General features: G+C 38.7%; 1 protein-coding gene across 3 annotated transcripts in view; it reads left to right on the top strand.

Annotated features, from left to right (window-relative positions):
* The window catches only part of LIN52 (lin-52 DREAM MuvB core complex component), a 109,147-nt gene that overhangs the window by 83,109 nt on the left and 5,385 nt on the right, over positions 1–20,653 (top strand). The window contains exon 6 of one of the 3 annotated variants that reach the window (XM_042943776.1): positions 19,450–19,672. The exons of the other annotated variants lie outside the window; for them this stretch is intronic. Coding sequence (XP_042799710.1) covers positions 19,450–19,451 — 2 coding nt within the window. The 3' untranslated portion in view covers positions 19,452–19,672. Of the gene's footprint in view, positions 1–19,449; positions 19,673–20,653 lie in introns of those variants that run through there. 3 annotated transcript variants of the gene reach the window in all.

Here is a 20,653-nt window from a genome sequence, read left to right on the forward strand (position 1 = left end):
CCTAGTAGTACGACTGCTGGATCATAAGGTAGTTCTATTTTTAACTTTTTGAGGGGCCCCCATACTGTTTTCCAGAGTGACTGCACCAGTTTGCATTCCCACCAGTAGTGTAAGAGGGTTGCCCTTTCTCTGCATCTTCACCAACACCTGTTGTTTCTTGTGTTGTTAATTTTAGCCATTCTGACAGGTGTGAGGTGATACCTCATTGTGGTTTTGATTTGTACTTCCCTGAAGATTGATGAATGATGTTGAGCATCTTTTCATGTGTCTGTTGGCCATCTGTATGTCTTCTTTGGAAAAATACCTATTCATGTCTTCAACCCATTTTTTAATTGGATTATTTGGTTTTTGGGTGTTGAGTTTTATATCACTATAATTCTTAGGACAAATCTAATTTATATCTGTTAGGAAATTTATACGTGGGATGTTTGAAGTACTGAATGGTGTTTCTTATCCCTGGAAAGATTTGTCCGTTTCCCTAGCCCTTTTGCTGTGCTCCTCCTGTACATTGCTCTGTTACATTCAGTACCCAATTATATTATAAATGATGTCTGTATCTCTGGTCTGTGAACTTCTTTAGGTCAGGAACCACCGGGAGATAACTGCAGCAAAGTGGCTAAGGGTACAGGCTCTAGAGTTAAGGCACCTGGGTTCTAATCCTGCCACTACCACTTATTAGCTGTATAAACCTGAGCAAGTTATGTAACCTCTCTGTGCCTCATTTGTAAAATGGGAATGATGATAAATGGTGCCTATTCATAGGGTGTTGTGAAGATTCTAAATAATGATCACACATATTAAGTGCTTTGAATAGTACCCAACATATAATCAATCACCACTCAAAAATGTTAGCAATTGTGGTTCTTAGCCATTCAGCAGCACAGACTACTTCACTGGGGGTGCTCTAAATTTTGAACAATGTGTAATAGACACATTAACATTACAGTAACGCAGATCACAAGTCACATGAAACTTAGGACCAAGCAGGTTGTTATGTGATATGTGGAGTAGGAATAAGTAAGTTCTAAGTAAGAAGTCAGAAACTAATGTCAAGTTAACAGCAAGGAAAGATGGCACTTACTACAACAAGTGAGAACTTTGCTTCACAAATATATTGAAAATGTAAGAATGCGGGGTGCCTCGGTGGCTCAGTCAGTTAAGTGTCTGACTCTCCATCTCAGCTCAGGTCTTGATCTTGGGGTCGTGAGTTCAAGCCCCACATTGCACTTTGTGCCACAAAAGAACGTAAGAACGTGTTGAGATCAGAAAATGATTCTACTCAAATAGCCACACAGGACTGAAGGGCAACCAAGTGACTAGTATGGAATTCTATTGTGACAATTAGGAAATTCTTAGGGACGCTGTGAGACATTTACCATAGAAATAATTGTGTTAACTTGTGTCGTGATTTCCTGAATCTTTTAATCTCTTCAAACTGTGAATGCAAAAAAGGTGAACATTACAAATCATATATGAGGCTGTGTTTCAGTAAACACGTATTGAATGAACCAATTTTTAAAAAGAAACTATCAGTATTATTATTCTTAGTATCTTCAGAAGATGATAACACTATAATGAGCACATAGAAAGTCCACAATTAAATGCTTTTGTGCAAATGAAGTTATTTACTGAGTGAGGATTGCTAATTCAGTTATTACATTTAACCAATTATTTACATGTACTGAGGATTACTTAGTTTTCATAGCAACCTTAATCTTTCATTTCATGGATTTTGATATGTTTAAATATATAGCTTTGTTAAATGTTTTTGCATTTAATGCATTTGCATTAATCTAATCTACTTATATTAAATCTAATTGCATTCTGACTTCCTGGGATGAATATTTAGTCATTAAACAAAAGGAACATTTTTCAAATAATTATTCATAGTGTCTAAGTAATCTAAGTACTGCAGTTATTTTAGTTCAAAATATAGTTTCTTTGCTTTCTAAAAGTACATCATAAATACAAGTTCTGATGTTATCTGAATTTAAACAATTGAATTTATGAAGTATATTTTCTCTTGAAGAATATGACAATAATGTTCCAACGCCCAGATCTTTTATCAAAAACATTGATTGGTTAGATTTTCTCTCTTTTTTTTTTTTAAATTTACTTATTTATTTTGAGACAGAGAGAGAGAGAGAGTGTGTGTGTGTGTGTGTGTGTGCATGAGGGATGGGCAGAGAGAGAAGGAGAGAGAGAATCCCAAGCAAGCTCTACACTGTCAGCACTGAGCCCAGCGCAGGGCTTGATCTCATGAACCATGAGATCATGACCTGAGCAGAGGTCAAGAGTCAGACGATTAACCAACTGAGCCACCCAGGCACCCCGATGGTTAGATTTTCAGTCATTTCTTTAGTAAAAACAAAGCCAGAGGGAAAGGGCTATTTTCCTTTGTGCTTTAAGATACAGGTAAGATCTGGATGCCTGTGTGTTTAGTGTTGAAACTCAGGTTCTGTTGCCTTGGATATTCTCTGTGTGAAGCCTTTCTATGAAGGATTTCACGTGAGCCCAAGGAGCTTTTTACACTTGTGCATTTAATTTTGACACAGCTCTACACATCAGACTTATTGAGATATGTTCCTCATACTGTAAAACATACCTGTTTAAAGTATGCAAGTATACAAGTCAGTGAGTTTTTAATATATTCACAGATGTGTGCAACCATCATGACAATCTAATTTTGGAATATATCCATCACCCCGAAAAGAAACCCCATACCCATTAGCAGTCACTTTCATTCCTCTGACCCCACTCCTCCTCCCCAGCCAGCCCTAAGTAATCACTAACCTACTTTTTGTCTAAGAGTTTCATTCCTTTTTATTGCCAAATAATATTCCATTACATGGATATACCACATTATCAATTAATTGATGGACATTTGGTTATTTCCACTTTTTGACTATTAGAAAAATACTGCTTATGTATATTCATGTACAAGTTCTTGTGCCATTTCCATTTTAAACTTTCTTTTGATGCAGGGATGTGTTTTTATATTTTATCATAAGATTTGCATTAGAATTTCTTGGATATAGTTTTAACTTAGTATGAGTAGCACCTATATCACCCAGTGATCTAAATACATTTTGCTAAACTAGTAGGTAACTCACCATTTAGTAGTCTCTCCTTTGTCTTTTGGAGTCACTTAGAAACTGAGTGAGTGAAATGCCCCGTTTGCTTTCATCATTCTCTGTATTGGATTCCATTTCAAAGGACTCTCTCTGGAGTTTGATATTTCATATCCTGAGCTAGACTTGGAAAAGAATGGCTTATTGTGAACCCATTTACAGTTGGTTGGCTATTTGGGGGTATGAAAAGCTGAATGACAATATTAGATAATATCCTCTGTTTTGTTATTTTTAATCTTACATATTCTTGTTTTGTTTTTGCTCAGAGTGAAACCCTGAAAGAATCTATAGACTTGGAATGCTGGATAGCTTCTGGCATATAGAATTTAATTTCTCTGTTGACATTAACCTCAGAGACACATCGTTGATTGTACAAATGAAGTGAATGCACCCAGTAACTCAAGCTGAACTTGGACAGTCTTTAAGAAACTACTTCAGAGAATGTGGTTAATAGTAGGAATATTTAAGTGTGTTATTCACATTGTCTTCTGGCCTTTGACTCACGTCTGAATCTGTGGGTTTATTTATTAGAAATAGGATCCCATAATCAAATCAGAGCTAGATTACTGGGGACTTAAGTACTTTTATTAAAATAAACTTTTTTTTGCAAATTATGAGAACTAGCTTTTAAGTCTGTCTACCTTCCAGAAACATGAGGTTCAGTCAGATATGTTTGGTTACAGGAATACTGGTTTATTGGCATCAACATAAGTATACAGGGAAAAACTGATTTAAGATCTAGCTGTTTCACGGAATTAGATCAAGTTGATCTTACAAGCCTACAAGCCGAAGGATTTTTAGTTCATTAAGATAGCATTATCCAGCCTGAACTTTATAAAGCATCTATTTCTTTCAAATAAAAAATAAAAGTATTTAAAGCTTTTTATTTAAAAGCATAGTAGCTATCTTCATTTTTTGTAAGTCTTGTGAAAACTTCAATCTTGAAAGGAAACTAGACTTAGGAGCGTGTCACTTAATTGTGTTCTGGGTTGACTGTCAGGTTTTTGTTCAACAAAATACGATGAAGAATAGCTATAATTGCCTTGGTTTCTGCCAAATTTTAGACAGGCCAACTTCATTATTTGTAGTTTCTGCCAAATTTTGGATAGGCCAAATTCATTATTTGTGGTTTAATTTCTTAAAAGTAGGGCCATGTCTTATACTACTTTGGTAGCTACAAGAAATCCCAAACAGTGCTGGGAATTAAGCAGGTACTTAGGGCTTGTTTTAAGATCTGTTTCTTTCACTTGCATTTTACGCCAATGGCCTAGTGGAAAGTTTTCAAAAAGGAACTATCCTTAGCTTGTCTAGGTGTTCCTAGATAGTACATTCCTAAAGGCTCAGTGAAAACGCCACCGTTTCACTCAAGTTTTTTCTTGTCCATCCAAACCAAACCTTCTGCAGAATTAAGTATGCCCATTTCTTCTCCTCCCAATGTGTTACATACTGCTCTTATAGCTTTCATGCCATTGTTTGATAATTATTTATTTTCCAGTCTGTCTTCTGTCAAGATTGCCAAGGTTAATAAGGATTGTATGGTAATCTTAACACTAAGCACAATCATGATAATAGAGGTAGAGCTAAAGTTTTAGTATTTCTAATTCTTTGGGGGCCCCTGGCTGGCTCAGTAGAGTATGCAACTCTTAATCTCAGGGTAATGAGTTCGAGCCCCATGTTGGGTGTGGAACCTACTTAAAAACAAAATTCTAATCCTTCGTCTGAATGTTTTAATTTTTCCCCTTTGTTGCTCATATTTTCTAAAAGATAGTCTCTGTCTGTCTGTTTCTCTCTCTCTCTCTCTCTCTCTCTCTCTCTCTCTCTCTTTTAAGGAGGCTTCATGCCCAGCATGGAGCCCAACCTGGGGCTTGAACTCACACCCTGAGATCAGGACCTGAGCTAAGATCAACAGTCAGAAGCTTAAGAGACTGAGCCACCCAGGCACCCCTAAAAGATAGTTTCTTAAGCTTTCAACTTTTTTTTTTTTTTTTAAGCTTAAGATCACAATTCTAATGTAATAAAACTCTGCTTCCTCTTTGGGTAATGAATTAGAACTGCAGAGAACTGGAGACAAAAATCTAAGAGCCTGGATAATATAGATTGTGGTTCTCATACTTTAGCATCCATCAGAATCACCTGAATGGCTTGTTAAAACATGGAGTCTTGGGCCCAACCTCTAGAATTTCTGATTCAGTAGATCTGGGATGAGGACATAAGAATTTGTATGTCTAAGAAGTTCCCAAGGTAATGCTAGTGTGGTTGCTCCAGGGACCACACTTTGAGAACCAGTGATACAGGTTACAGATTCTAACTAAACTGTCTGAAAGACCTCCAGTATATTGAAATAGGATCTGTTCCTGATCTCCCCACCTAGCCCTCTCTTTATGGTCTTCAGGGAAAAGTACTCCATGATTGCAAACTCTACACAGAGCACAGTTAAGCTGTTGATGAGCAAACTTTGGTGCCCACAGGAGCCGGGAGGAGTTTTGTAAGGAAAAATGGTTTTCTAAGATTGGTTGCTCATGTTGGTGTCTGATCATCTGCAATTATAAAAGTATATGATGAGCACACAGTAAGATCTTGTTGGTTAACGAAACTGGTTTAGACTCTAACCTGATTTTGAGGCCAGGGGTCTAGCATCTATAAAATGCTTCTTTTCACTTTTACCTCTGTATTGGTTTGATTCCAATTAAAATTAATGAAAAAGATATTTAAAAAAAAATTTTTTTTTACATTTATTTATTTTTGAGAGACAGCACAAATGGGGAGGGGCAGAGAGAGAAGGAGACAGAATCCAAAGCAGGCTCCAGGCTCTGAGCTATCAGCACAGAGCCGGATGTGGGGCTTGAACTCACAAACTGTGAGATCATGACCTGAGCTGAAATCGGACGCTTAACCGACTGAGCCACCCAGGCGCCCCTTGAAAACAATATTTTAAATGTAATGACTAAGGGAGTTCCTGAGTGGCTCAATCAGTTGAGTGTCTGACTCTTGATTTCAGCCCAGGTCATTATCTCATGCTTCATGAATTCTCAAGCCCTGCATTACACAGAACTGGACACAGGGTTCATACCCACGAAGCCATGAGACCGTGACCTGAGCCAAAACCAGATGCTTAGCTGACTGAGCCACCCAGGCGCCTCTCATAAATTGTTTTGTTTTGTTTTTTAAGTTTATTTATTTATTAAGTAATCTCTATACCCCATGTGGGACTCCAACTCATGACCCCAAGATCAAGAGTCACTTGGTCTTCTGACTGAACCAGCTGGGCACCTTGACCCATAAATTGTTTTTAAGATCCTAAATTATGGGAGCACCTGGGTGGCTCAGTCGGTTAACTATCTGACTTCGGCTCAGGTCACGATCTCATGGTTCATGAGTTCAAGCCCTGCATCAGGCTCTGTGCTGACAGCCTGGAACCTGGAACCTGCTTCAGATTCTGTCTGTGTCTCCCTCTGTCTCTGCCCCACTTGTAGTCTCTCTCTCTCTCTCTCTCTCAAAAATAAATAAAACACTAAAAAAAAAAAATCTAAATTATGACCTGTATTGTCAGAGTGTTTTCTTCATTCAGTCCATGTTTGTTGTATGTTAACTATGTATTAGTCAAGCTCTTGAGTTTCAGATAATACACACTGTGGAGCCCCTGAGTGGCTCAGTTGTTTAAGTGTCCAACTCTTGATTTCCGCTCAGGTCATGATCTCGAGGTTTGTGAGATTGAGCCCTGCCTCCACTGTCAGCATAGAGACTGCTTGGGACTCTCTCTCTCTCTCTCTCTCTCTCTCTCAAAATAAATAAATAAACTTTAAAAAAATGCACACTGTTACACACAGTATAATATAATTTTCTGACTGAAGATATTTTTGTGCCATAATTATTTTAAATTAATAATTCATGAATCTTGTAAATAAGATTATTTGGTAACATCAAAATCAGATATTCTGAAGAAAAAAAAAAAACGGGTTAACCGGCTGTTATTTCTAATTGGAGGGAAAATAACCACCACCATATGACTTCCTAAGTAGACATGTCATACAGTCAAGTTCTTACCTGATTGTGATATGGTTTTAAAAGAAATTCATAATCAAACGAAGGCAGTAATTATTGTACCTTTGTATTACTGCATGATTTTAGAGGAAAATGATATTTTAAATGAAGGCTTACTGGATAACTCCTGTATGTTGTGCATTTTTTCCAAGTCCATCAGGGAAATCTTTTTTTTTTTTAATTTTTTTAATGTTTATTTATTTTTGACAGAGAGAGAGAGAGAGAGCGAGCATGAGCGGGGGAGGGGCAGAGAGAGAGGAAGACGCAGAATCTGAAGCAGGCTCCAGGCTCTGAGCTGTCAGCACAGAGCCCGACGCTGGGCTCGAACTCACGGACCGTGAGATCATGACCTGAGCCGAAGTCGGACGCCCAACCGACTGAGCCACCCAGCTGCCCCAGGGAAATCATTTTTAAAGGTCTCTTCCATTGATGAATTTATTGTCTGGTCAGGTTGAGAATGTGAACCATATGTACAGGAAACCACAGTGCAAACAAAAATCAAATTATCACCCAGAACAAGTCATTTGTTTTACATTGTATAAATCATCTGTGAAGTAAAAGGGTGTTCAAAGTGAAGTGGGATTGGTGAGGTTATCATTTATTTAAACAGTTGTTGACAGTGTGAGGGCAATCTAGTTGAAATTTCACTGGACTAGTGAAAGTTTAGATTAAGCTATTACTTTTTGTAACTTGTTAGCTATTGGACTAACCTACGCTTAAAGTTAGTCTTGCTACTGACCTCTAAAGCTTTTCCGGAGAAGATTCCATAAATGAGTAACCAAGGTTTTATCCTCTCCGCCTCCCAGAAAATTATGTAGAAGCAGCATGTCGAGCCAGACAGCTTCTCTCATAGCTATTTTTTTCTGAATAAGTTGAAAACCGTGCTCTTAGATATGTCAATATGATTTCTTAAATAATTAAGAGAGAGAAAGGTTGGGGGGCAGCTGCTCCTTATTATTAGGCTTAACCTGAGTTAGATTTGGTAGACTTTTAAAAATATCTAATCTGCTTTTGATTGTTTGGTCATGTGTAATTTGTTGCTCATCCAAGGAATTTAACGATGGAAATAAACATTCATGACGTGAAAAGTCACCTCCTTTCTACAGTATTCCCTGTCCATCTATTTCCAAGCCTTCTGCAGAATTAATTATCCCGGTCTCTGTTCCCTGGCCTTCTCTTCATTGTATTATGATATGTAGTGATAATGAGAAAAGGCTGTATTTCCAGAGAAGCATTTGGTGAGGTTTTCTTTTTATGGTGGAGATTTTCCAAGTATATAGTAAACTAAAGTAGAGAGAATAGAATGCTATAATGAACCCACGTACCCATCTCCCTACCTTCAGGAATTGTCAACGTTCTGCCATTCTTGTTTATCTCTACATCCTTGTATCACACTGTTGTGTTCCTGTTGTGGCTGGAGTAAAATAGATCCTACGGAGAAGGATTTTTTCTTTTATTTCCTTTTTTTTTTTTTTTTTTTAGAGGAGACCTTTTCTTTAAAAAAAAAAAAAAAAACACCATTACTCCACCAAACAAAATAAGATAATAATTCCTTAGTAACATCTATAGTCCATGTCCAGTTTGGCCCAAAATTGTGTCTTCTAAAATTAGTTTGTACAAATCAGGATCTCGATAGGATCCCACACATTATTTGGTTGATATGAATCCTCAGTTTCTTAATCTTCTCTATAACTACACTCCTGACTTCCTCCAAGTCTTTCCCCCATGCTACTGAAGAGAACTGCGTTGTTTGTCCAGCAGGATTTCGCATTTTTTGTGTGTGTGGGTGGGTGGGTCTGTCTTTCTTTTTTTAAATCCTCTGTCCCACATTTTAAATTTTGATGATTTTATCCTGGTGGTAGCATTCCACATGTACCTCTTTTCCCCCATATTTCCTATAATCTGATAAAGAATAAATTGAGTTTGGATTCAGTCTTTTTGGCAAGAATGCCAAGTGGTACTGTGTGCTTGCTACTGCTTCACATCAGGAAGCACGTGACCTCCATTTGTTCTCATTTCAGTGAAGGTTAGTGGATTTAGGTAGTATCAGTCTGATCCTTTTTATGATGATGATGGTGATGATGGTGATTCTAATAAATCACCAACATTTGGTTTCCCTGAAATACAGTCCAAATAGGAATGGCAGGAAAAATGCTAGATTTTTCCGTCCTTTTACTTACTTTTTTTTTTTTTTTTAATTTTTTTTTTGTTTTTGTTTATTTATTTTTGAGACAGAGAGAGACAGAGCATGAATGAGGGAGGGTCAGAGAGAGAGGGAGACACAGAATCTGAAGCAGGCCCCAGTCTCTGAGCTGTCAGCACAGAGCCTGACGCGGGGCTCAAACTCACGGACTGTGAGATCGTGACCTGAGCCGAAGATGGCCGCTTAACCGACTGAGCCACCCAGGTGCCCCTACTTACTTTTTTTAATGTTTATTTAGGGGGTGCCTGGGTGGCCCAGTCAGTTGAGTGTCTGACTTCAGCTCAGGTTCGTGGGTTCATGAGTTCAGGGTCCACATCGGGCTCACTGCTGTCAGTGCAGAGCCTGCTTCAGATCCTCTGTCCCCTATCTCTGCCCCTCCCCTGCTCACACTCTCTCTCTCAACATGAATAAACATTAAAAAAATATATATATTTATTTTGAAAGCGAGAGTGTCAGCGGAGGAAGAGTAGAGACAGAGGGAGAGAAAGAATTCCAAGCAGGCTCCGTACTGTCAGCGCTGAGCCCAACACAGGGCTCAATTCCACAGATCATGAGATCATTACCTGAGCCTAAACCAAAAGTCAGATGCCCAACCTGTTGAGCCACCCAGGTGCCCATCCCCTCCTTTTATTTATCAATTTTCAGAACATGAAATGAGTTGAAGTGACTGAGCGCTTTTAAAAAATATTATAGATGTTTATATTTGATGTGTTTCAGTCTACTATAATCAGTATTCTTTTTGACACTCAGAACTGTCCCACCCTTGGTTAGTGGATGCCCTTCAGGTTGCCTCCTGTGTCATTTGACGTGACCCTTGTGATCTTTGGTAATTTTCTTGCTCTCAGCATGTCAAGTTAGCCCTGATTCATTTACTTCTTCATTCTTCAGACTTGGGATCGCATTCATTTCTCCAAAGAGCTCCAGTCCCTTTTAGTAGAAATCTAAGTACTAATAGTACTCATTGTTACTAAGCTGTCATTGCTTCTAGGCCTTTTCTGTGGACAGGGTTGGTAACTAAGTTTTCGGTTTGGTTTTTGAAAAGAGAAAAGGAGGGGCGCCTGGGTGGCTCAGTTGGTTAAGCGGCCGACTTCGGCTCAGGTCATGATCTCGCAGTCCATGAGTTCGAGCCCCGCGTCGGGCTCTGTGCCGACAGCTCAGAGCCTGGAGCCTGTTTCAGATTCTGTGTCTCCCTCTCTCTGACCCTTCCCTGTTCATGCTCTGTCTCTCTCTGTCTCAAAAATAAATAAACATTAAAAAAAATTAAAAAAAGAAAAAGAAAAAAGGAAATTAATGTTCCTACCAATATGCCCAGTTCAAATTAAAGATGTTAAAGGGTTTTTATTTAATGTATTTGATTTTATAGTGATGTCTCTCTTCTCTTAATGCTGAAAGGCTTGTTTCCTAATAATTAATGTAATTATTTGCTTCAACCTACAGTAAAGCTAGCATCAAAAGAATTAACTACATGTAACAAGACTGCTGGGTGCAATTTAAGATTTCTCTGCTTCTTTTATATCCTTAGGATATATACTCATGGGGGTGTATAGTCAGAATGTCTTTTTTTCTTTTTAAGTTTTTTATTTTGAGAGAGAGAGAGAGAGAGAATGCACGTGAGCAGGGGAGGGGCAGAGAGAGGGATTGAGAATCCCAAGCAGGCTCCATGCCATCAGCACAGAGCCCAGTGCAGGGCTTGATCTCACAGCGTGAGATCATGACCTGAGCCAAAACCAAGAGTCAGACCCTCAATTGACTGAGCCATCCAGGAACCTCAGAATATCTTTTAAAATTAGTTAATTATGGGGGCGCCTGGGTGGCTCAGTCAGTTAAGCGTCTGACTTCAGCTCAGGTCACGATCTCGCGGTCCGTGGGTTCGAGCCCCGCGTCGGGCTCTGGGCTGATAGCTCAGAGCCTGGCGCCTGCCTCCGATTCTGTGTCTCCCTCTCTCTCTGCCCCTCCCCCATTCATGCTCTGTCTCTCTCTGTCTCAAAAATAAAAATAAACGTTAAAAAAAAATTTGAAACTCAAAAAAAATAAAATAAAATTAGTTAATTATGTTGGAATTAAAATCAATTTAAAAAAATAAAACAATTTAAACTTTTGTACTGTGCGGTTATGCAAACTTTATAAATTCAAGTTATTTTATTTCAATTTTTAGAGATTGCCTTTTTTTAATTAATTTTGTTTTTCAATATATAAAATATTAATACGGTGTCCCAAAGAATGAACTTATGAAATAAGGTACAAAGTGTCTACCTTCCATCTCTATCCCTTCCCCCTCTCATTTCTGTCCCCGAGGTAACTGTCTTTATTAGTAAAAATGAATACCAAACCTGATCATTCCATAGTTTCTTTTGAAAATATAAGTAAATATGGGGCTCCTGGGCAGCTCAGTCGGTTAAGTGTCTGACTCTTGATTTCAGCTCAGGTCATGATCTCCGTGCTGGATATGGAGGCTACTTGGGATTCTTTCTTTCTCTGTCTGCCATCCCCCCACTCATGCTCACTGCCCATCTCTCTCCCTCCCTCCCTCCTTCTCTCCCTCTCAAAAAAAAAAAAAATGAAAATGTTAGTAAATGTGCATATGTGTTTTCCCCTTTTCCTAATTTTCCACATAAGGTAATACGCTATATATCGTCTTCTGCACCTTGCCTTTTTTTGTGTGTGTGGCCCAATACTTCTTTTTTTTTTTAATTTTATTTTTTATTTTTTAAAGTATACATCCAAATTAGTTAGCATATAGTGCAACTGCACCTTGCTTTTTTTTCACTTAACAATATGTCCCGAAGATCTGTCCGTAGCAATATATAGGTAACTTCTTTATTCCTTTTTATAGCTGAACAGTACTCTATAAAGAGGAGTCCCCTCCATAAAGATAGGTATTTGGGTTGTTTCCAATCTTCAGTTATTACAAATAGTGCTGAAATGAATGGACATGTGAATACCCTATTTAATATTTCTGCTGGTATATCTTTAAGATAGTTTCCTAGAAGTAGAATTGCTGGGTCAAAGGGTAAAATGTATATGTAGTTATACTAGAAAAAAAATTCTTGTACACAGTGTTTAAGAATTGAAAAGGAAGAAGAATTCCTTTTTCTTCATATATGAATAAGTTATTTCAATAGACATATAGTTGGCCTCCTACTGTGTGCCTGGTATCGTTCTAATTGATGGGGATACAGCAGGAGGTTCTACAGAACTTCATGGAGCATGAAGTTAAATAGAGTTAATTGCAGATTTGGGTAAGTGCTATGTAAGAAGTGAATGGGTTGATATGAAAGAGTAGAGTAGATTCACTTTGGATAGGGTAATCAGGGTAGGCCTCTCTGAAAAGGTGACATTTGAGCTGAGACATGCAGGATAAAAATGATTAATGCCGCCATTTGTTGACTTCCCTACTATATTTTCAGATTTTCAGACTTTTGCAAAGTCTGCTCTATAATTCCTTTTTTACAGAGAAGAAAACTCAGAAAACTAAATTACTTGCTCAAGACCTTGAAACTTAGAAATAGGGGATGGGATTTGGATGAAATCTAGACCTAATTCCAAAGCCAGATAAGATAAACCTTTTTTTACTGCATTGCCTCTCTTAGCCAGAAAGAAAGCAGTGATAAGTGATTTAACATAGTAAATGGCTTAGACTCTTATTTTAACCTGGCAGAAAGACAGTGTTTTGCTTTTTTCTTTTAAAAAAGCATTGTTCACATTTATTACTGATTACAATTTCAGAACACATAGGCTCATTTTATTTGGGAGTATTTGTTATAAGAAAATAGAACTTCTTGTCCAAGCTAAAATTTCAATATCTGTTTTTATTGCTTTCAATTTAATGATGGTTGTATGTTTAAAATACCATCTCAAAAATATCCCTCAGATATTTCTGGCCTATTAAAATGATGCACCTTCTAAGTATCCTATTTATTTCATAAATATTTGTTAAAATTTTTATTAAAGGTACTTTAAAAAAATTTTTTAATATTTATTTTTATTTTTGAGAGAGAGAAAGACGGAATGTGAGTGCGGGAGGGCCAGAGAGAGGGGGAGACAGAATCTGAAGCAGGCTCCAGGCTCTGAGTTGTCAGCACAGAGCCGGACGTGGGGCTTGAACTTACGGACCACGAAGTCATGACCTGTGCCAAAGTCAGACGGTTAACCAACTGAGCCACCCAGGTGCCTCTAAAAGGTACTTTAAAGTGTTTGTTTAACTTTAGTAAATGAAATAACCAAATTGTTCAAGGTTCTATAAATAGAATAACCACAAAATTCATCTTAGGGAGAAATTTTTTTCTTGATACAAGCACTTGATTTTTTTCTTGATATTAAGCACATAAAAGTATTATTTTAAGTGTTAAAACAACCCAGTCAGGTTGATACTGATCACCATTTTATAGACGAAGGAGCTGAGGCACAGAGAGGCTACATAATTAACTTGAGATCGCCTTCTAATAAGTGATAGGATTTAGACCTAAAGTTCAAATCCTATGCAGTCTTTGGTTTTGTATCCTAAGTATTAAAAAGGTCATCTCAAACAATAAGAAAGTTGGGAACTAATATTATATTCTTCCTTGCTGGTGAGTTAAGTCCATGTTATTGTCCAATGAACCATGCGTGAAGATTCATAGACATTTCCTTTAGTGTCTTAAGCTAGAACTAGGTGCAGTTAAAATGCAGATTCTAATTTTACAAACAAGGCCACCTCTAACAATATTAAAGTGAAATGATATTATTTCCTGGCTTAAAGAAAAATTCTCCAGCAACTATAGGAATGCTGTGGCATGAAGACAGCATCTTAAATCTCTATGCAAGTCATACACAAAGTGTTATTGCGATGAAAAAATAGTGGCGTGAATAATACCTGCTCACAGCCCAAGACACTTGATGTATCTTGGGCCTCAGTGTTTGTTGGATTTTGTAATTTCATGAGCAAGATTTGTATTTTTTTAAAGTTCTATATTTCTGTGTGTTCCACTCGATGTCAAATCTGTATTCTTAGATTGTAGGGTTCCATTAAAAAAAATAAATAATCTCAGCTCCTCCTCCTTCCACTCCCCCTCCCCCCACACACTCATTTTGTATAATATGGTAATGATATCACCGTAGCAGTAATTACGGGTCATCTTCATTTCTTTCATCTCTGCCTGTTCTGATGGCTTCATTCCTTTGACGGAAAAGATTTGGCTCTGGGTGCTATGATTATTTTGTTAAGCGTTATTCGAATAGACAGGAGTGAGAGAAATTAATCAATCCAAATGCAATTAGCATCATGTTTAACCCAGTGATGGACGTCTCAAGGTGAAACAGCTAGGGGAGTTTCAGACATTATTATTCAATCCAATGGTTCTTATCTAAATTATAATCAAGAGAGGTTTTTATTGGCTTCTCAGTGTGAAGATGTAACTCTTTCCCTGCCCTGGGGGTCAAGAAGACCGGGCCTTACTCTCTGTAGACTTTAGTTACTGCCAGCACCTTGAAGTAGAGATGTTCCAAGCAGAAAGTTGTCTTAATGTCCAAGTCATTTGAAATTTATCTATACTGTGATCTTGCTCTGATTTTCCTGAGAGTGGAATAGAGCCTATGGATAAAGTACTCTAACTTGAGGCAAAATATTTTGTGTACCGGTTAAGTCACTTTGACTAGTTGTTGTTTTATCTTAACCTTCCATGATAGATTTATTGCTCTCCTCATTTTGTGGATGAGGAAATTAAGACTGTGTGAAGCTGCTAGCCTTTGGTCATAATAAGTGTTTCACCACGATGTATTACTATGGATGCCCTGAAGCATGAATGTTCTGCACGGATTTATAAGTGTTTAGTAAAAGTTCTCACCCCAAGAGCATTAATCCATTGCTTTGATCTCATTGCCTTTCATTCAGGTGAGTTTTACCCTTGAAAAGAGAACCAAATGAAACTATGAAGTAGGCCTCTGAACCCCTCTGAAAAGGAAACAAAATACAAATAACTTGTTAGCTCTCATTCCTGAGCACAAATCTTTGGGGTTTTTTTGTTGTTGTTATTTTGGTTTTTTTGTTCGTTTGGTTGGTTGGTTATTTTGTAGGGAGAAGGATGATAAGGATTGAATATTTGAAATCTGGTCTTGTTTTGCTCTTAAAAGAGGGCAGGGCAAGGAGAGTCTATGGAGAAACACGGGCTTTCCACCTGAATACAACATTTTTCAAGTGCCTGACAATTAAGATTCTTCTACTTCTGCTTTCAATCTTCAGGCATCATGGCTGACACTTCCCATATTTTATGTTCCTGCTTGATGTTTTATACTCTGAGAATAAATCTGTTGGCTGGATATTTCTGTCCTTTTTTTTTTTTTTGTCGTGAAAAGCCATTAAAATTATTTTCCATATTGGAACTGTCCAAATTTGTTTACCTGTACATTGAGTACTGGTTTTTCTTTTTTATATTATATCTTGGATAAAACATTCTCTAGAAATTGGACTTAATGTGAATTGGAGGGAAAATGTCTGATATAAAATCATCTTTGTCTGAATTCCCTGGAGGGAACACTCTTCTCACCCATCCCACCCTTTTGGAAGAAAAAAGTCCTGTTAGAGAGACAAGACACCCAATAGAAAGAGAATCTGGAAAGGGTGCCCAAAAAAGGCTTTTTTGGGAATTGTCAGGATGAAGATTTTCACAGTCAGTGATAGTTTGGTTACAGATGTAGCATCCAGACTGTTCTTTTCTCAGGTATATATTGTAGTCTCCTTTTTGAAATGCTTATTATGCCCAAAGAATAGGCCAAAGCCTCAAGGCTGTTCTGCTTACATTCAAATGCTACATCTATATTTTAGAGAAAGTGAGGTTTCTACTAAAGACTCTTACTTGCAAACTCTACCATGGGTTGATTGAGAATGGTCAGCAGACCTTCTTACAATTACACCACCTTCTGAGGGCCACCGAGTGTCTCAACGAGGCTCCAAGAGACCCCTCCTCATCCATGACGCTATACTCAGTTCATAGCACCTTCTGTTCTTGACAATGGCACCAGCACCAGCTGCTCTTGTGTTAGAGGCATTAAAAAGTGTTTAGCCTTTGACTTGAATTATCGATCACTTACTGGTACGTTTTGTGCGGGCGTCCGAACTGGAGCATGGTGAAGAATCTCCATCTGGCAGACCGCCCCGGTACTGGTCTGCTCTGCACCGGCTGTATGCCAGAGCAACAGAAAAACTTTCCACGTTCCTGGGAGAGAGAAATCAGAATTCGAAATGCCATTGGTTTCCTTTTATTCCCTTCTAATGTATCAAGATAACCTCTGAACAACTAGCTCCATCGCAAGGCCCCTTCTGACTTATTTGAATCTTCCCTAATATCCAGCACATGGTGGTCACTTCATGTGACTGACTTAACTATTCATCCTCCCCCCACTTCTTGCTTCTCTCTCCTGCACAGCACACAGTGATGACTAGGAGATCCCTCTTGTCATAGTTATTAGAATGCATTCGAGGTTTCAAGGACGAAAAAAGTAATTTTTAAAAGAGTCAAAACCATAATTCTAACAAATGGCATCATTTCTATGAAACATCTTTCTAGGAAGCTAACTAAATAAATAGCTTTTTAGCACACTGTTTGAAACTAAACTAGGATTTTATGTGTTCCTCTTTGCTGGAAGAAGCCCCTGGTGTAGTTTGGGAAGGTAGCTGCCTCTAATACCCAGCATTACTCCGGCAGATTTGATTCTCCAAATTATGTGTGTTACACAGAAGCAAAACATTCATGCGTCCTTTTGTTTTGCATTTGAGATCTTTTAAAAACTAAAGTTTGACCCCCTTTGCCTATCATGATACTGCCTGAACACTGATTCTGTGCAGACCTGGGACCTCTTGTGAAATGGCAGCTGAGGAGCTCCAGCACTCACCTTGGCCAGTGAAAAACCCAAGGAAGGAAGGAGTCTAGACTAAGAACGGTAGTCATATTAACTTGAAGGTGGCAGGGCGGGATTGTTCTGTGGTGCAATTTAAGAGGCGTATGCCACTGAATAAACTAATGAGGGCCATTGTGCACAACAGGGTTTATCAGTGAGGCAGTTCAGATACCAGTTTGATGGGCAACCAATTCACAAAAGAGACACACATGCACAGTTGGAAGTAGAGTTTGAAGATACATTCCAACAGCAGACTGCAGTTTGGTTCAACCACATCCTGACCACTGCAGTATGATTTCTCTGTTCTTTCATTTTCCCCTTCCTCCTTCCTTCATCGTACATAAAGCAACTGGTGTACGTACACAAGCATATGGCCTTTTTTAAAAAAACTGAATGGCCATTACTGTATTTTGATCAACACTGAATGGATATGGAATGGGGTGAAATACTGGTTCAGTGAAAATATTCCCTTTCCCCATTAGTGGCATGCTCATTCAGCTCCTATTAGCTTGTATTTCAGTAAATTCTTTTGCTCTCACTTTAACAACAACAACAACAACAACAAAATCCTTGCATACCTTGTTCATTTGGAGAATTTTAATGTTTTTCATTTGTTATCGTAAAACCAAGGACAGTCGTATCACTTTTTTGTACGTAGCTGTTGCACGTAGGACAGTTTGTCTTTAAGTAGAGATAAATTGCTCTAAAAAGAAATGAATCCTAGATAGTTGTCCCATCAAGTGTCTCTTTGCCTAAGTAAACTCTTGTTTGAAATGAAAGAAAGAAAAAGATAGTTATACAGTAGCTAGCATTTACTAAATGCCTATGTGACCTGTTTATTAATTTCACCTGGAACAAATGAGGAACCCAAGGGGGCCCTGGCTGGCTCAGTTGGTAGAGCACGCGACTCTTGATCCTCAGGGTCGTGACTTGAAGCCCCGTGTTTGGTATAGAGCTCACTTTAAAAAAAAAAGAAAAGAAAAAGAGTGAATTTTATTTAAAAAAAAAAAATGAGGAAACCGAAGCTTGGAAAGATGTCCTCAGTGACTTGCCTGCAGTGGTCATTGTAGGAGCTGGGGCTCGATTCCAAGCCTGTCCGGTGCTAAAAGCCCTGCCCTTTCCACGGTGGTATGCCATTTCCTTTGTTCCCTGCCAGTCATATTAGAGTCTCCTGAAAACAGCCTGTTGTACCTTTCCTCCGCCTCACAATGTTTTTAATTATGTTGAGGCACAGAAATATTTAAAGTAGTTTGCATTGGAATTGAAAACCAAACATTATGAGTTTCTCCCATTTCATTAAAAAGTTACTTAATCTTTACATTGTTCTCTACATTAAAGCCGAGCAGAATTTTATCAGGCAATTGCCTCAAAGTTATAATCTGGAAAATCTTTCTGTAATGAAACCCATATGTCATGGGCGAAAGGTGCAAAGCCCTGGCAGAGAGGGTTGGTCTCATGAGAGATTCTGCACCCAATCTCGTTAACCAGGGTGCCTCTGGTAATCCCTCATCCCCTCGCTGGTGAGAAATCAATCTGTACCACTGAATCTTTTTCAACCAGCCACCAAGAAAATTTACTGCAGAGAAGGCAGTTTGGGGATAGTCGTTGTGGAAGGGGAGCCAGAGGCAAGGCTAACTGTAGATGGAGGAATTGGAGAAGCTAAAGAAGAGATTGTATTAAGCCACACGCTACCTTCAGAGCAGGCAGGATGCAGTCCTCCCTTCAGCCGTGACCTCTCTAAGTATACCCAGGTATTTACAGCTGCCATGAACCTGACAGCCCTAGGGAGGCTATGAAGGGGGTAATAGAAACTGCATAAACCTGGAGGTCGCTTGTAGTTTATCCATTTGCTGTCCTTAAATGTGTACAAGTGGTCTCCTCTCCCACATTCTCCGCAGCAGTTCACACATTCACCCTATGGTGACAGTCTATATTGTGACTTTCTCCGTTCATGGTCTGTGCACTGCAATAGAAGGGCCTGTCAATCATGACTTGACATGGAGGTCCTGCTCCTCTTCTGCACAGCATACAGTGTGGTAGCTGATGATCAGTGCATCCCTCTTGGCATAATTTTTGGAATGTGGTAGCAGGGTTGCCTTCCTGTTGAACCTCATCATCCTAGAGAATTAATCCAGAATTTAAAAAATAGTTAAGAAATGTTACTAACTCTAGGTAAAACTCTAGCAATCTTATTATATCTAGGATTGTCTTGTAACACAATGTGAGAAAGGAGAACCAGGAGAAGAGAGGAACTAGAAGCGTCAAGCTGGGAAGCACGTACTCTTACCATGGCCATTAACGCAAGAATCGTATCAATCTGTAACTAATGGGAGAAGAAGGGATGGAACGAGGCAGGGACGTAGAAATGTCTTCCTCTCTTCTGTAAGGAAGCCAGAGACATCTCTAAAGGTTTTTCCCTAAAGAGATTTGAAATCTCTAGTGGAAGTTTTTTAGTGAAATACATTTACATATAAAACCCTGCTGGAAGGGGTGTGTGTGTACGCATGCGAGCGTGTGTGTGTGTGTGTGTGTGTGTGTGTGTGTGTGTGTGTGTGTGTAAGAGGAATACAGAATAGTAGCAGAAGGCTGTCTTCCTACTCCTAATGGGATTTTGTAGCAGCATGTGCGAGTTTGTTTCAGAAGTCAAAAATGAACAGATGTTGGTATAAATTACCTCTGTGTCTGATGTCTTGCAAATTAAAAGCGCGGTTGGCATCACTAAACAATTTCACTAGGTTTAGGGGGGTGCGGCTAGCGGGCGGTGATTACTATAGCAGGTCGGTAAGAATCTTCACACTGCAGCAAAGCAGGAAGGCAAGGATAAAGAAATGCATAAAATAAAGGGTATGTGAATTAATCAGAGATGTTAACATCTCTGAAAACAAGTGAACAGGAGGGCTCATGCTCTGAAGCTGCCCCTAACCCACAGCAATTTCTCTGTGTGCAAAGAGGGGTTGGTGCTTAGGATGTGATTTATAGGGCACAGCCCTCTTTTAGGGAGCAGCTATTTCACGAATTCGTATATCTCCTATATGGGACTGGCGAGTAGGAAAACTTTCTCCCCTCCCATGTAGAAGATGAAGTCTTTGAATTACTTCTACTTTTACGGTGGTTTCTGCAGCTCTGTGTACTTAGATTAGGTTGAAGGGGGAGGAATGATTGAGTGGGGAGAGGGTTGTTAAAAAGGATTGGTTAAATTCAAGGAGAGCTTGCCACTGAGAGACTTTGGAATCTGTTTATTTTGCCTTTTAAATCCTTTTGATCCCTCAAATAGATTGGGTCTTTTTAAATTTTACATCTTAAAATATTGGTCATTCTCCCATTTTGAGAAAAAAAAAAAAAAAAAACAGAAAAGAATCAGGGGGTGTGAAGGGCAGCAGGTAGAAATAATTGACAAGATCAGTAC

This window comes from Panthera leo, chromosome B3, assembly GCF_018350215.1.
Source record: "Panthera leo isolate Ple1 chromosome B3, P.leo_Ple1_pat1.1, whole genome shotgun sequence".
In the NCBI taxonomy this organism is placed as follows: domain Eukaryota; kingdom Metazoa; phylum Chordata; class Mammalia; order Carnivora; family Felidae; genus Panthera; species Panthera leo.